Source organism: Euleptes europaea, chromosome 5 (genome assembly GCF_029931775.1).
Source record: "Euleptes europaea isolate rEulEur1 chromosome 5, rEulEur1.hap1, whole genome shotgun sequence".
Classification (NCBI taxonomy): Eukaryota; Metazoa; Chordata; class Lepidosauria; order Squamata; family Sphaerodactylidae; genus Euleptes; species Euleptes europaea.
In genome coordinates this window covers 9,145,789-9,160,088 of record NC_079316.1, presented here as the reverse complement: position 1 = coordinate 9,160,088, position 14,300 = coordinate 9,145,789, and the positions used below count along the sequence as shown (strand labels likewise).

Below are 14,300 nucleotides of genomic sequence, written 5' to 3'. Positions count from 1 at the left end.
CCCACCTATGCATGCCTCTCGGGCCAGTCAAACAACCAGCCAGGCCCTGGCAGACCCCTGCTCCACTACCAGGGATGGGAAGATAGTGAGAACCAAACAGCCAGCGTGGTGTAGTGGTTAAGAGTGGTGGTTTGGAGCAGTGGACTCTGATCTGGAGAACCGGGTTTGATTCCCCACTCCTCTATACGAGAGGTGGACGCTAATCTGGTGAACCGGGTTGGTTTCCCCACTCCTACCCATGAAGCCAGCTAGGTGACCTTGGGCTAGTCACAGCTCTCTTAGAGTTCTCTCAGCCCCACCTACCTCACAGGGTGTCTGTCGTGCGGAGGGGAAGGGAAGGAGATTGTAAGCCAGTTTGATTCTTCCTCAAGTGGTAGAGAAAGCCGGCATACAAAAACCTCATATTGGCATCTGACCAAGTGTGGCTCCATGCAGAGTTGCCAACAACAGGTAGGGATATTCCAAGAGATTTGGGGGGTGGAGACTGAGGAGAGGGGGGAGGGACATAGGGTTGCCAGTCGACAGCTGGAGCCTGGAGTTCTGGAACTGCAATGAATCTCCAGACCACAGAGATTGCTTCCCCTGGAGAAAATGGGGGGAGGGGGAGTGTGGACTCCATGGCATAATACCCTGCTGAAGTCCCTCCCCTCCCCAAACCCTGTCCTCCCTCCCAAACCTCCAGAAATTTCCCAACCCAGAGCTGGCAACCCTCACGGGACCTCATTGGCATTTACTGCCCTAGACTCCACCCTTCCAAAGCTGCCATATTCTCCAGAGGAACCGACCTGGAGATCAGTTATACTTCAGAGAGGACCCAACGCCCTGCCTGGAGGTTGGCAACTTCAGGTGGTGGCTGAAGATCTGCTGGGACTTCCAACTGACCTCTAGGCCACAGAGATCAGTTCCCCTGCATAAAATGGCTGCTTTGGAAGGTGGACCCTGTGTAGGGATGCCAGCCTTCAGGTGGGATCTGTATTACAGCTCATCTCTAGACTACAGAAATCAGTTCTCCTGGAGAAAATGAATGCTTTGGAGGGTGGTCTCGATGGCATTGTACCCCACTGAGGTCCCTGTCCTCCCCAGGCTCCATCCCCAAATCTCCCAAGAGTTTCTCAACCTGGATTCTCCTTAAAAGGTAGAGAAAATTGGTATGTGAAAACCAACTATTCCTCTTCATCATCATACAGCAACCCAAACCCCCATCCCCTGCCAGTGGCCAGGGGGAACCAAGCAACCCTACTGGTGAACAGATGCTCCAGAGTCCCCCAAAAGCTGCTGTGGGGAGGGGGGGCTTAACCTGGAAGGGCTGGATTCCCCTGCAAGGACAGCATCTTGGGGGGAGAAGGGGGAGTGGAGAGAGAAAAGGAGGCAGTGGGGAGAAGGAGGAGGAGAGAAGAAGGAAAAGCAGAAGGGAAAAAAGAAGGGGGGAAACAAGGAGAAGGGAGAGTGAAGGAGGAGAAAAAGAAAGAGAACAAGGAAAAGTAGAAAAAGAAGGAGAAGGGGAGGAGAAGGGAGAGTGAAGAAGGAGAAGAAAAAGAAGGAGAAAAAGAAAGAGAAGGAGAGAAGGGGAAATGGAGAAGAGACTGGAGAGAAGGAGAAAAAGGAGAAGGGGATAAGGATAAGGGAGTGTGAAGAAGGAGGAGGAGAGAAAAAAGAGAAGGAGAAAGAAAGGTGAAGGAGGAGAAGGAGAAAAAGAAGAAAAAGGAGAGAAGGGGGAAAGTAGAAGGGAGAGCGAAGGAGAGGAGAGAGGGATAAAAGGGGGAAGGGAGAGTGAAGGAGAAGGGGAGGAGAGGAGAAAAAGGAGGAGAGAAGGGGGAATGGAGAAGAGAGTGAAGAAGGAGAAAAAGGAGAAGGGGATAAGGATAAGGGAGTGTGGAGAAGGAGAGAAAAAAGAGAAGGGGAGAAAGAAAGGTGAAGGAGGAGGAGAAGGAAAAGAAGGAGAAAAAGAAGGGAAAGGAGAGAAGGGGGAAAGGAGAGGGGAGAGCGGAGGAGAGAAGGGAAAAAGGAGAAGGGGATAAGGGAGTGTGAAGAAGGAGAAGAAGGGGAGAAAAAAGAGAAGGGGAGAAAGGTGAAGGAAGAGAGGGGAAAGGAGAAGGCGAAAAAGAAGAAGAGAGAGGGGGGAAAGGAGAAGGGAGAGCGGAGGAGAGAAGGAGAGAAAGAAGGAGAAGGGGAGGAGAGGAGGAAAAGGAGAGGAAAAGGAAAAGAAGAAGCAAGAGGAAAAGAAGGAGACGGGGAGAAGGGAGAGTGGAGGAGGAGGAGGAGGAGAAAAGGGGCCCCCTCCTGCCTGCGCCCCTCCCCCCCCCGTCCTTCGTTGTCCGGCCGCGGCCTGTCCGCCCCCCACCCCCCACCCCCCACCCCCGCCCGGCTCACCCACCCGAAATCGTCGTCCATCGACTTGAAGTAGAACTTGTAGTTGGGCCGGTTGAGGAGGGCCTTGAAGTCGCCCAGCGTGACCCGCTCGGCCGGCACGGGCAGCTTCACCAGGTACGGCGTCTCCTGGTCGTCCAGGTGGTAGATGATCTTCGTCTCCGCCGCCGCCATGGCCGCAGGGAGCCGGGAGCCCGCCCGGCCCGGCCCGGCCCTGACTGGCCCTCCGCCGCCGCCTCGGCCTCGCCGCCCCTCGCAGGCCCGGCTTCGGGTGGGCCGGGCCGGGCCGGGCCTGGCGCGCAAACGCGAGCCGCGGTCTGACGCGGCTCCGGCTCCGCCCACCCTCCCTCAGGCGCCGCGGCCTGCTCGCCAGGGAGCCCCGCGCGCGCGACACGGGGGGGGGGGACGCGTGCGTGCGCGCGCACTCACTCGCTCGCTCGCTCGCTCGGGCTTCCCGGCCGCAGGACGTGGCAGCCGAGCGAGCGCCGGCCGCGGCTCCGGGGGGGGGGGCGGGGCGGCCCTCTGCGGCGCGGGGAGGCCCCGCCCTCCACGCAGGGAGGCCCCGCCTCCGGGCGGGATCGGGAGGTCCCTCGCAAGGACGGCGGATCCCCGCGGCGGAGGAGACCCGCGGGAGGAAAAAGCCGTTTTGGGGGGTGGGGGGGAGGGGGACGCTATGGCATTGGACCTCACTGGGGTCCCGCCCCCGGCTCCACCCCCGCCAATATCCAGGTATTGCTCTCCTTCCTCGGGCTCCACCCCCCCAAATATTCAGGTATTGCCCTTCCTCCCCGGACTCCACCCCCCCAAATATTCAGGTATTGCCCTTCCTCCCCGGACTCCACCCCCCCAAATATTCAGGTATTGCTCTCCTTCCCCTGGCTCCACCCCCCCCCCAAATATCCAGGTATTGCCCTCCCCGGGCTCCACCCCCCCAATATCCAGGTATTGATCTCCTTCCCCTGGCTCCACCCCCCCAAATATCCAGGTATTGCCCTCCCCGGGCTCCCCCCCCCAATATCCAGGTATTTCTCTCCTTCCCCTGGCTCCACCCCCCCAAATATCCAGGTATTGCCCTCCCCGGGCTCCACCCCCCCCAAATATTCAGGTATTGCTCTCCCTCCCCAGGTTCCACCCCCAAATTATCCAGGTATTGCTCTCCCTCCCCGGGCTTCCCCCCCCCCCAATATCCAGGTATTGCTCTCCTTCCTCTGGCTCCACCCCCCCCAATATCCAGGTATTGCTCTCCTTCCCCGGGCTCCACCCCCCCCCAAATATTCAGGTATTGCCCTTCCTCCCTGGGCTCCACCCCCCCCCAAATATTCAGGTATTGCTCTCCTTCCCCTGGCTCCACCCCCCCAATATCCAGGTATTGCCCTCCCCGGGCTCCACCCCCCCAAATATCCAGGTATTGCCCTCCCTCCCCAGGCTCCACCCCCCCCAAATATTCAGGTATTGCTTTCCCTCCCCAGGCTCCACCCCCCCAATATCCAGGTATTGCCCTCCCTCCCCGGGCTCCACCCCCCCCAATATCCAGGTATTGCTCTCCCTCCCCGGGCTCCACCCCCCCCCAAATATCCAGGTATTGCCCTACCTCCCCGGGCTCCACCCCCCCAATATCCAGGTATTGCCCTCCCTCCCCGGGCTCCACCCTCCCCCCAATATCCAGGTATTGCCCTCCCTCCCCAGGTTCCACCCCCCCCCAATATCCAGGTATTGCTCTCCCTCTTCAGGCTCCACCCCCCCCCCAATATCCAGTTATTGCTCTCCCTCCCTTGGCTCCACCCCCCAAATACTGCCCTCCCTCCCCAGGCTCCACCCCCCCCCATATCCAGGTAGTTCCCTCCCGGGCTCTACACATCCCAAATATCCAGGTGTTGCCCTGTGGTGGTTTGCATCTGCAGGGACCCATGGCAGAACATCTTGGCATGCAGAAGTTCCCAGGTTCAATCCCCAGCATCTTCAGTTTAAAAGGACCAGGCAAGTAGGTGATGTGAAAAACCTCCGCCTGAGACCCTGGAGAGCCGCTGCCGGTCTGAGTAGACAATGCTGACCTTGATGGACTGATGGTGTGACTCTGTATAAGGCAGCTTCATGTGCTCTAGATCAGAGGTTTCCAAACTTTTTGAGTCACGGAGCAATTTTCAGGAGAGAAATTTGTCACGGAGCACTAATTTTCACCTAGCACCTATATACTAAACGGAAAAGAAAATAGTATTTTTCTTTCCAATCTCTGTTTTGAGATTCAGTCCCTAGATTTTAGGGCCTTCCTGATGTTACTCAGGTAAGACAGAAAAGAGCAACCAAAATGATTAAGGGACTAGAGCAAGGGTGGGGAACGTCAGGCCCGGGGGCCGTTAAAGGCCCGCAAAATCATTTGGTCTGGCCCTTCATGGGTCCTGGCAGATCTCTAGCTCATAAGGATCTAAGGCTGGCGATTCGCCCCCTCCCGCGGACAGGAATAGCCTCTATTCAAGGCGGATGTGAGTTTGTTTTGCTGAGAAAAGGAAACTTCCCCCCCCTTGCAGAAGAGTCATTAGCTATTGAGCTGCTAGGACGGGGATGGGTAGGTGCCCGGCTGGTGGCACAGACCATCCTGTGCCACCAGGTGGGCGAGTACGCCACTGATTGGATGCCTGCCTGCTTGCCTGCGCGCGGGGGGGGGGGTTCTGGGGCAGCTGTCTGCTTGGGGCTTGGTTGGCTAATTTTTAAGTTGATAGTCTTGTATGGCCCGTGAATGATGTTATAAATATCCAAATGGCCCTTGGCGGAAAAAAGGTTCCCCACCCCTGGACTAGAGCAACTGTCCTATGGGGAGCGGTTAGGACGCTTAGGGCTGTTTAGCTTGGAAAGAAGGAGGCTAAGGGGAGACATGATAGAGGTCTATAAGATTATGCATGGTTTGGAGAGAGTGGACAGGGAGAAGTTTTTCTCCCTCTCCCATAATACGAGAACACGGGGTCATCTGCTAAAGCTGGAGAGCGACAGATTCAAAACAGATAAAAGGAAGTATTTTTTCACACAACGCATACCGGTAGTTAAATTGTGGAACTCCCTGCCCCAGGATGTGGTGATGGCTGCCAGCTTGGAGGGCTTTAAGAGGGGAGTGGACATATTCATGGAGGAGAGGGGTATTCATGGTTATTAGTTAGAATGGATACTGGTCATGCTGCATACCTATTCTTTCTAGTATCAGAGGAGCATGCCTATTATTTTGGGTGCGGTGGAACACAGGCAGGATGGTGCTGCTGCAGTCGTCTTGTTTGTGGCTTCCTAAAGGCACCTGGTTGGCCACTGTGTGAACAGACTGCTGGACTTGATGGGCCTTGGTCTGATCCAGCAGGGCCTTTCTTATGTTCTTATGAGTTTGGAGAGTTGCTTAAAACAGAGCAAACTGCAGAGTTCCTGCTAATTTCAGCAATAACACCATCAATCCAGGTTCTAAACTGCAGATTAAGGGCCACTTTAACCTGAAGCTGTTTTGGTTCAGGCCTAGAACTAACAGGCCATGGGAACAGGCATTACTAACAATGAGGGCTAGCTTTTTGTTAATTCAATTGCACATTAACTTGTGCTTCCTTCATTCTCTCCAAAAACAAAGCCATGAAAGGTTTATTTTGGCTCACTGATGACGGGAGTCTTGTGACACTATCCAGCTTTTATTCTTGCATAATCTTTTCTGAGCCAGCAGCGCCTCCTTGGTCAGATGCTAATTGTTGGTATCAGCTGAGACAGATCAATCGACTAAGCACTCCTTAAGATTCCCCTCCCAAACGGTCCCCTCCCATTACGGGAGCATCCCTTTGTGAGAGGATTAGGTATACCCAATTTCCTCAACCAGTTTGGTGATAAGGGATTGATTTATCCATAAGTGACAGTCTCTCTAGCCTCCAGGATGTATTCCTGAACTTTTAAACTCACCTGCTTAAACCCTATAAACCCACCCCCCTCACTAATTCCACCTGGTTGTAGATCTTCACACAGTCCACTTCACGCATGTGATGAAATAGGCTCCAACCAACAAAAAGCTTTTTTTCCTAATAAATATAAGTTATGTGTAGTAGCAACAGATTCTTGATTGAGATAGTTTCAGAGGGTAACCGTGTTGGTCTGCAGGGGGGCACTCAAAATGATCATGGGATTGGAGCACCTTCCTTATAAGGAAAAGTTAAAGAGTTTGGGGTTTTCAGTGTTGTTCCCCATCCCCTTTCATCTTCCTTTCCCATTCCCCTTTCCTGCCTTTTTTTCCTATCTATCTCCTTCCTCCTGAAGCATGACATCATGGTTGACTGACAGCCACCAAAATAACATCACTTCTTGCAGGAACTAACATGGCACTGTGTAGATGTACTGTTATATTCAGTGTTATTTTAAATTTAATGGTTTTTAAAGTTGTATGTTTATTATATTATTTATCATTGTTTTAAAAGATTGCCTATGCCCATGTATATTGATGTTAGCTGCCCTGACCCTGGCTCTGCTGGGGGAGGGCATGATATAAATAAAAAAATTATCTTTATTATTATTAAATGCAAGATTCTGAACTGTAAGGATGTGTCACTGGCAACCAAGATCAAGTTATTTCTTGCCATCATATTCCCTATTGCTATGTATGGGTGTGAAAGCTGGACAATGAAGAAAGCTGATAGGAAGAAAGTAGATTCCTTGGAAATGTGGTGTTGGAGGAGAGTGTTACAGATACTGCGGACTGCCAAAAAATCAGTGGGTTATAGATCAAATCAAGCCTGAACTGACCCTAGGAACCAAAATGATTAAACTGAGGCTATCGTATTTTGGGCACATTATGAGAAGACAAGAGTCACTAGAAAAGAAAGTCATGCTGGGAAAAGCTGAAGGCGGCAGGAAAAGAGGAAGGCCCAACAAGAGATGGACTGACTCAATAAAGGAAGCCACAGCCTTCAATTTGCAAGATCTGAGCAAGGCTGTCAAAGATAGGACATTTTGGAGGACTTTCATTCACAGGGTCGCCATGAGTCGGAAGAGACTTGACGGCACTTAACACACATATTATTAAATGCATGGAACAGCGGCCTACACACAACCCTAAGATAATCTGGTTTTTGTTTACATACTTCCATACTTTTAATTTGTTGCCCTCATTGCTACACTGATCAAAACAGATGCGTTCCCTCTAGGAACAAAACAACGCCAGTCAAAAGCAGCAGAAAGGAATTATTTGAGCTTGCGGCCCAAAGACATGTCAACAAAAAGCCTGTATTTCTTTTTCTGCTTTTCATAGAATCATAGAGTTGGAGGGGACCACCAGGATCATCTAGTTCAACCCCCTGCACAATGCTGGAAATTCACAACCACCTCTCCCCACACCTCCCCAGTGACCCCTACTCCATGCCCAGAACATGGCTCTCATCATCTGCCTAAGGTCATAGAATCAGCATTGCTGACAGATGGCCATCCAGCCTCTGATTCAAAATCTCCAGGGAAGGAGAGCCCACCACCTCCCGAGGAAGCCTGTTCCACTGAGGAACCGCTGTGTTAGAAAATTCTTCCTGATGTCTAGATGGAAACTCTTTTGATTTAATTTCAACCCGTTGGTTCTGGTCCGACCTTCTGGAGCAACAGAAAACAACTCGGCCCCCTCCTCTACATGACAGCCCTTCAAGTACTTGAAGATGGTTCTCATATCCCCTCTCCATCTTCTCTTCAGGCTAAACATGCCCAGCTCCTTCAACCTTTCCTCACAGGACTTTGTCTCCGGACCCCTCACCATCTTTTTTGCCCTCTGGTCACGTTCCAGTTTGTCTACATCCTTTCCACTGGCTCTGGCGTGGAGAGCACCCTAGAGCAGCCGAACGCACCTCTCAACCCTTTCATTAATGTCAAGGCAAGATCGCAAGCTCATGTGCATTTCGTTCAAGCCTGTATCTGTATGACTCGTCCTCCAATTACTTTTCCTAGTAAAATGCCTGAGGGCGCGGACAAGTTTGAGGCAGAGAGCTTGGCTATTGTGGGATCAGATGCGCTCATAAATTGGGCAACGTCTTACTCCTCCACCCTCCTCAAGTAGTAATACCAAATCTGGTCACAACGCTCCCATTTCATCACCACGGAAAAGGTACTGGCTGTACGCATTCCTGCTCTGCAGCGATTTATCTCCCAGTTTTCTCCCCACAGCTGGACTCAAAGCCGCTTAGAACATCGCTCCTTCCTCTGCTCTGTCACAACAACCCTGTGAGGCAGGCCAGGCTGAGAGTTTGTGACAAGCCCGAGGTCACCCAGGGAGCTTCTGTGGTAGAAGTGGAGATTCGAACCTGGGTCATGCAGGGTCCTAGTTTGCCACTGTTTACTACATCACACTGCGGAGTGACAGGAGGGAGAATGCCGCCCGCCCCCAATGGGTAAAAACTACTGGGCATGGGAAGAAGCACAGCGGAGAAAAATCACTTAGCAAAAAAAGCAAGACGGGGTGGTGACTTCACCCATTTGTGTCTCCAGACACAGATGCCTTGACCCAAGCCACTGACTTCCTCAGGAGGTGGTGAGCTCTCCTTCCCTGGAAGTTTTTGAGCAGAGGTTAGATGGCCATCTCTCAGCAATGCTGATTCTATGACCTTAGACAGATGATGAGAGGGAGGGCATCTTGGCCATGTTCTGGGCATGGAGGATGTGTGGGGGAGGTAGTTGTGAATTTCCTGCATTGTGCAGGGGGTTGGACTTGATGACCCTGATGGTCCCTTCCAACTCTATGATTCTATTCTATGACTTTTCAGGGGTCAAAAGGCTGCTGGTGGGAGATGAATTCACTATTTCAATTATCTTCTGTTTTGGGCAATCGGATTCCCCACAGCAGGCTTCTACCATCCATATACACAAAATACACATTAAACTGTCTTATACTGAACTAGACCATTGGTCCATCAATGCCGGTCTCTCTCCAGGGTCTCAAGAGGAGGCCTTTCACATCACCTACTACCTAGTCCTTTTAGCAGATGCTGGGGATTGAACCTGGGACCTTCTGCGTGCAAAGCACACGCTGTACCACTGAGCCCTGGTTTTTTGCTTAAATATGGTCTACTCAGACAGGCAGCAGCTTTCCAGGGTCTCAGGTCGAGGTCTTTCACATCCCTTACCGACTGATCCTTTTAACTGGAGATGCTGGGGATTGAACCTGAGATGCTCTGCCACTAAGCCACAGCCCCTCCCCAATAAGGAGCAATTTATTTTAAAGGCTTTGTTTATATCGGGGTGGGGAACCGCCTGCGAAATCATTTGGACTGGCCCTTCGTGGGTCCTGGCAGATCTCTAGCTCAGAAGGATTGAAGACTGGCGACCCGCTCCCTCCCGCCGACAGGAATAGCCTCTATTCAGGGCGGATGTGTTTTGCCGAGAAAATAACCTTTTTCCCCTTTGCAGAAGAGTGGTTAGCTATGGAGCTGGTAGGACCGCCCAAGAAACTGTGTTAACCCTTTCCCACCTGGGCCATGGAGAAACATATTCCCTCTGTACTACAAGAGGGCTGGGGGCAGAAGTGGTGACAATGGAGAGGTTAAAGGGGGCAGGGCCAGAATGCACGGGGAGGGGGGCGAGTTCTTAGCCAATGTGTCCTCATTTCATCCCTGCAGGCAGAAGTAGCAGGAGCCAGCTGCAGAATCCAGCCCCGACCATGCGGAGCAGGAGAAACTCCAGCGTGCGGCTGGACGGCTATGCCCGGCTGGTGCAACAGATCGTCCTGTGCCACCAGCTGGGTGAGTGCGCCACCAGTTGGATGCCTGCCTGCTTGCCCACGCCAGGGGGTCATCTGGGGTAGCTGCCTGCTTGGGGTTGGTCGGCTAATTTTTAAGTTGATAATTTTGTATGGCCCGTGAATGTTATAAATATCCAAATGGCCCTTGGAGGAAAAAAGGTTCCCCACCCCTGGTTTATATGCTTCAAATCTTTCCTTTAAAGAATCCAGAAAAGGCTCCAAATCCAGCCTGACTTTCAGGATAACGACTCATTCTTAAATTCCTTGTTAACGTTTGGCTTCCAGAATTGTTCACACCCTAACCCCATCGATCTTAAAAATAAAGCCAATCCAACAAATCACCAATGGGGGGGGGCAGCCTGGAGGGGGGGGGTGAAAGCCAGGACAAACTGTGGCTGCGAAAGGCTTCTTTTCCGCAATGCCCCCTTTTGCTCGTGGCCTCCTATCCGGCCAGCATTTCGCAACTCGCGAAGCAGACAAAAACAGTCATTTTTGGAGCACAGAACTCAGGCCGAGGAGCGCAGAACACGGAATTGTTTGTTACTTGGCGGAAAGTACGCCCAGCCTCGAGCCAAAACAAGCCAATTCTCGGTTAGCAAGACATTTAAACGGTTAGAAAAAGAAACCTCAGACATCCAGAGATTTTTCAATTGCCTGTGTTTTATATCAAGCTTGTAAACGCTTTTTGGGGGGGACGGACAAAAGGAGGCTGTGTGATTTCGGTCTTCCTCCTCACTATCCGGAGGTCAAGCAATACAATACAACATACAGTGTCAGTAGTAACAGGTCAGCAGGACTGCTTCACCAGGACTTAAAGGGCCCCCCTTTTTTTCCAGAGAAGACGAAGAGTTGGTTTTTATACTTCGACTTTATCACTTAAGGAAGAATTAAACCGGCTGACAATCACCTTCCCCTCCCTACAACAGACACGCTGTGAGGTAGGTGGGGCTGAGAGAGCTGCGACTAGCCCAAGGTCACCCAGCTGGCTTCAGGAGTGGGAAAGCCAATCTGGTTCACCAGATGTCCACCGCTCATGTGGAGGAGCGGGGTATCAAACCTGGTTCTCCAGATCAGAGTCCACTGCTCCAAACCACTGCTCTTAACCACTACACCACACTGGTGGAAGTGCCATAAAAAAATGACCCAGTATTGGGAGGGAAGAAACTCTCTGGCTCCAAGGTTATTGGATAGCACCCTTGTTTTTCCAAGATAATATCAGTTGATAATTAGGATTACATTTCAGTCATAGCAGAAAAGCTCACCCCCTCAAAAAGATTTACCCCTTTTTTCATTCCTAAAGTAATCCTTCACTGAAAATGAGCAAAGTTATGCCTCGTCCCGCATATCAACTTCGCGGTGTGGCGGTCGCTGCGGATCCAAACTACATCGGCGACTCCCCGCGCGGCCAAGGCACGTGGGGTTTGAGGTTTTATTTGAAGCCCTTGTTGTCAGGAGACAAAACTGTGGGTCAGCCAGTGTGAAGCAACCAGGCGTGCCTGCTGGAATCCAAAGCTCTTCCAGGATTCACCGGCAAGCTTGTGGTATTCAAGCTCACCTTTGTCAAAGTTACCTAAGGGCAGGATTGGCTCATGTATTATCTTAGAAGGGTGAGCATAAACCGGTCCTTCAGCTCGGCAAATCCCTGCCCCTCCGCGCAGGCCTGCAACCCAATTAATACGCTTGCTACTTAAACCCACAAACTCACTCTTTTAAAAATATATAGACGAGTGTATAAGAAACTGATATGAAGCCCTGCTCGGTATGCATTTCTAAGAAGCGCTGTTCCTGCTACCTCTGCTGCCGTGCCAGCTACACGGCGGGATTCCTGCCCGCAAATTTCTGCAACCTGGCATGTTTACAACAGACCTCCTAAGGAGGCCCAGACGTACTTGTGTGGCTTGTAAACACGCTGGGAAGCTGAACTACACAGGCAGAAAGAGCGGCGGGAGAGGCCTTCACAGCTGCCATCAGCCCTGGGGTGAGAAAGGGAGCTTGGGAACATTTCTCATCCCGAGGGAAATCTGCAAGCCTCGCAGCCTGACCCTAAACGGAGCCGCTGCCTTCTTGATCCGTTGATGCGTACCAGCTCAGAAAGGAGTGACTCTGCTGAGAATTGCACGCTCCGCCCGGCACCTATTCAGACGTGTCGCGGCTCAAAAATATTTACAGAACAGAGAAGCCGTTCTTCTTTCTTGCAGGGATGTTTATTCCTCCCCTAATTAAATATTGGCAGACACGGAAAATGTGCGTGCGTACACACCCTGACGTTCACAAGGGAGGATGGTGTGACATGGAAAGCTCTCGCCCGTTGTACAGGGAGCCCAGAGCTAAATTTCTGGATGGGATTTCGAAAGGCGTAAACTTCTGTTCTGAAACAAAAAATTCGATGTTTTCCCTCTACGGTCAGACTTTGATGCACACGTGGCTCATAGAATGCCTCAATTTGCCCCGGCTGCTAAGATGGTAAGAGCCCTCGAGGCGGCAAAGAAGGAAACTGTTTAGGCATAGCAAGTGACAGCACTTTTAGTTGTAATGGATTCTTCCCCCCCTTTATTGTATGATTATAGATTTGTGATTGTGTAATAGCTATTGTTTTACCGTTTTTATCCTGTAACTAATTGCTATCAGTTTTCTTACAATTTTGTAAATATTTTTAGGATACTCCATTAACAGCCTATGGCTGTACAAATAAACTCACTTGACTTGGAAAACTCAGCTGTGTGCTCAGACTTTTCCCTTCTAAACAGGCAGTTTTTCTCACTCCCACCCCTGACATATGAATGACCTCCATTCAGGCCACATGGCACAACAGCCCCACCCAATGCCACACAGCTCCCCCCTCCCCCTGTGGGCACAGAGAGCCAGTGTGGTGTAGTGGTTAAGAGAGGTGGTTTGGAGCAGTGGACTCTGATCTGGAGAACCGGGTTTGATTCCCCACTCCTCCACATGAGCGGCGGAGGCTAATCTGGTGAACTGGATTAGTTTCCCCACTCCTGCACATGAAGCCAGCTGGGTGACTTCAGGCTAGTCACAGCTCTCTTAGAGCTCTCTCAGCCCCTCCTACCTCACAGGGTGCCTGTTGTGGGGAGGGGAAGGTGATTGTAAGCCGGTTTGAGTCTCCCTGAAGTAGTAGAGAAAATCAGCATCTAAAAACCAACTCTTCTTCTTCCCTTATTGTACTGTAGCTACTAAAGAAGGGAAAGGTGGCGACACTCTACTGACGCCAGCTGGGGTTCCCCCGCCCCGGCTCCCTGTTGTAATGACGAACGTGGAACAGTTTGCGGAATGAGAAATGGGGCAAGGAGAAATGATACTCAAGGGACACGTCTGCTGCCCAAGAGGGTAGCACGTGCCTTTTAATTTAAGAGGGCGCCAAAGTGTATTTTAAAACAGATTAAAGCAGTGTGTGCATCTCTAAAGGGGTCAGGTTCCGGCATGCAGCACTCAATTGACTACACATGCATATGTCTACTTGGTGTTTGACGTACGCAGCCAATGCCGCCACCGAGAGTCAGAGCAAAGCGCAGACCTGTCAGTAACTCCAGGAGGGAAGGATCCCCAAGCAACTTCTTGGTAGTAGCAGGAGGGTCTGCGGCTTGCCTAAAGGAGTGGCAATGAAGGACACCCTTCCCCTTCAAAATTTAAAGAACCAGACTGGTCAGCAAAGCAGGCTGGGTATGGACAAATAAGGCCCCCGCCCTCGACAGCGTAAGAACACTTTTTGCAGATTTTTTTCCCCGTTATGAACAAACTCCTTGTGAGGTAGGTGAACATTTCCCCTTCCACGCCCCGTTTTGGCAAAGGGCATGATGCCGATGTGGAAGCTGACCCAACGGGCAAGATGCTTTTCCCACTCAAGAAAAGCATCTTTTTCCCTTGAGGCCCGGCTACCTTGGCACCCTCAGACCCCTCTCCTAGAGCCCCCCAGGGAGTCTTCTCAGATCGCTCCAGAGCTTAGACCCTCCCATTGTTGCACCTTCTGCTTGTCGGTTGGGCTTCCCACAAAAAGGCAGAAGGCGCCTGTGTACACAACCCCCCCCCCCCGGGGAAAGTCAAGGGCTTCAAATAAAATTGGCCTCAACCGGACCTTAAAATAAAAATCCCAGAGTGGTTCAGACCCCAACAGCGAAGGCTGACATGGAACCTGTACGAATTTACCTCTGTTACCTTCTACGTCAGCTGCAAGCTCCCCCACCCCTCATGGATAGCTTAT

General features: G+C 51.6%; 1 protein-coding gene across 2 annotated transcripts in view; it reads right to left on the bottom strand.

The window, feature by feature from the left end:
- DVL3 (dishevelled segment polarity protein 3) overlaps nt 1-2,541 on the bottom strand; it is a 64,306-nt gene extending 61,765 nt beyond the window's left edge. For both annotated transcript variants that reach the window (XM_056849661.1, XM_056849662.1), the window contains exon 1: nt 2,375-2,541. In XM_056849661.1, coding sequence (XP_056705639.1) covers nt 2,375-2,541 — 167 coding nt within the window. The remainder of the gene's footprint in view (nt 1-2,374) is intronic.
- Between the last annotated feature and the right edge of the window lie 11,759 nt (nt 2,542-14,300).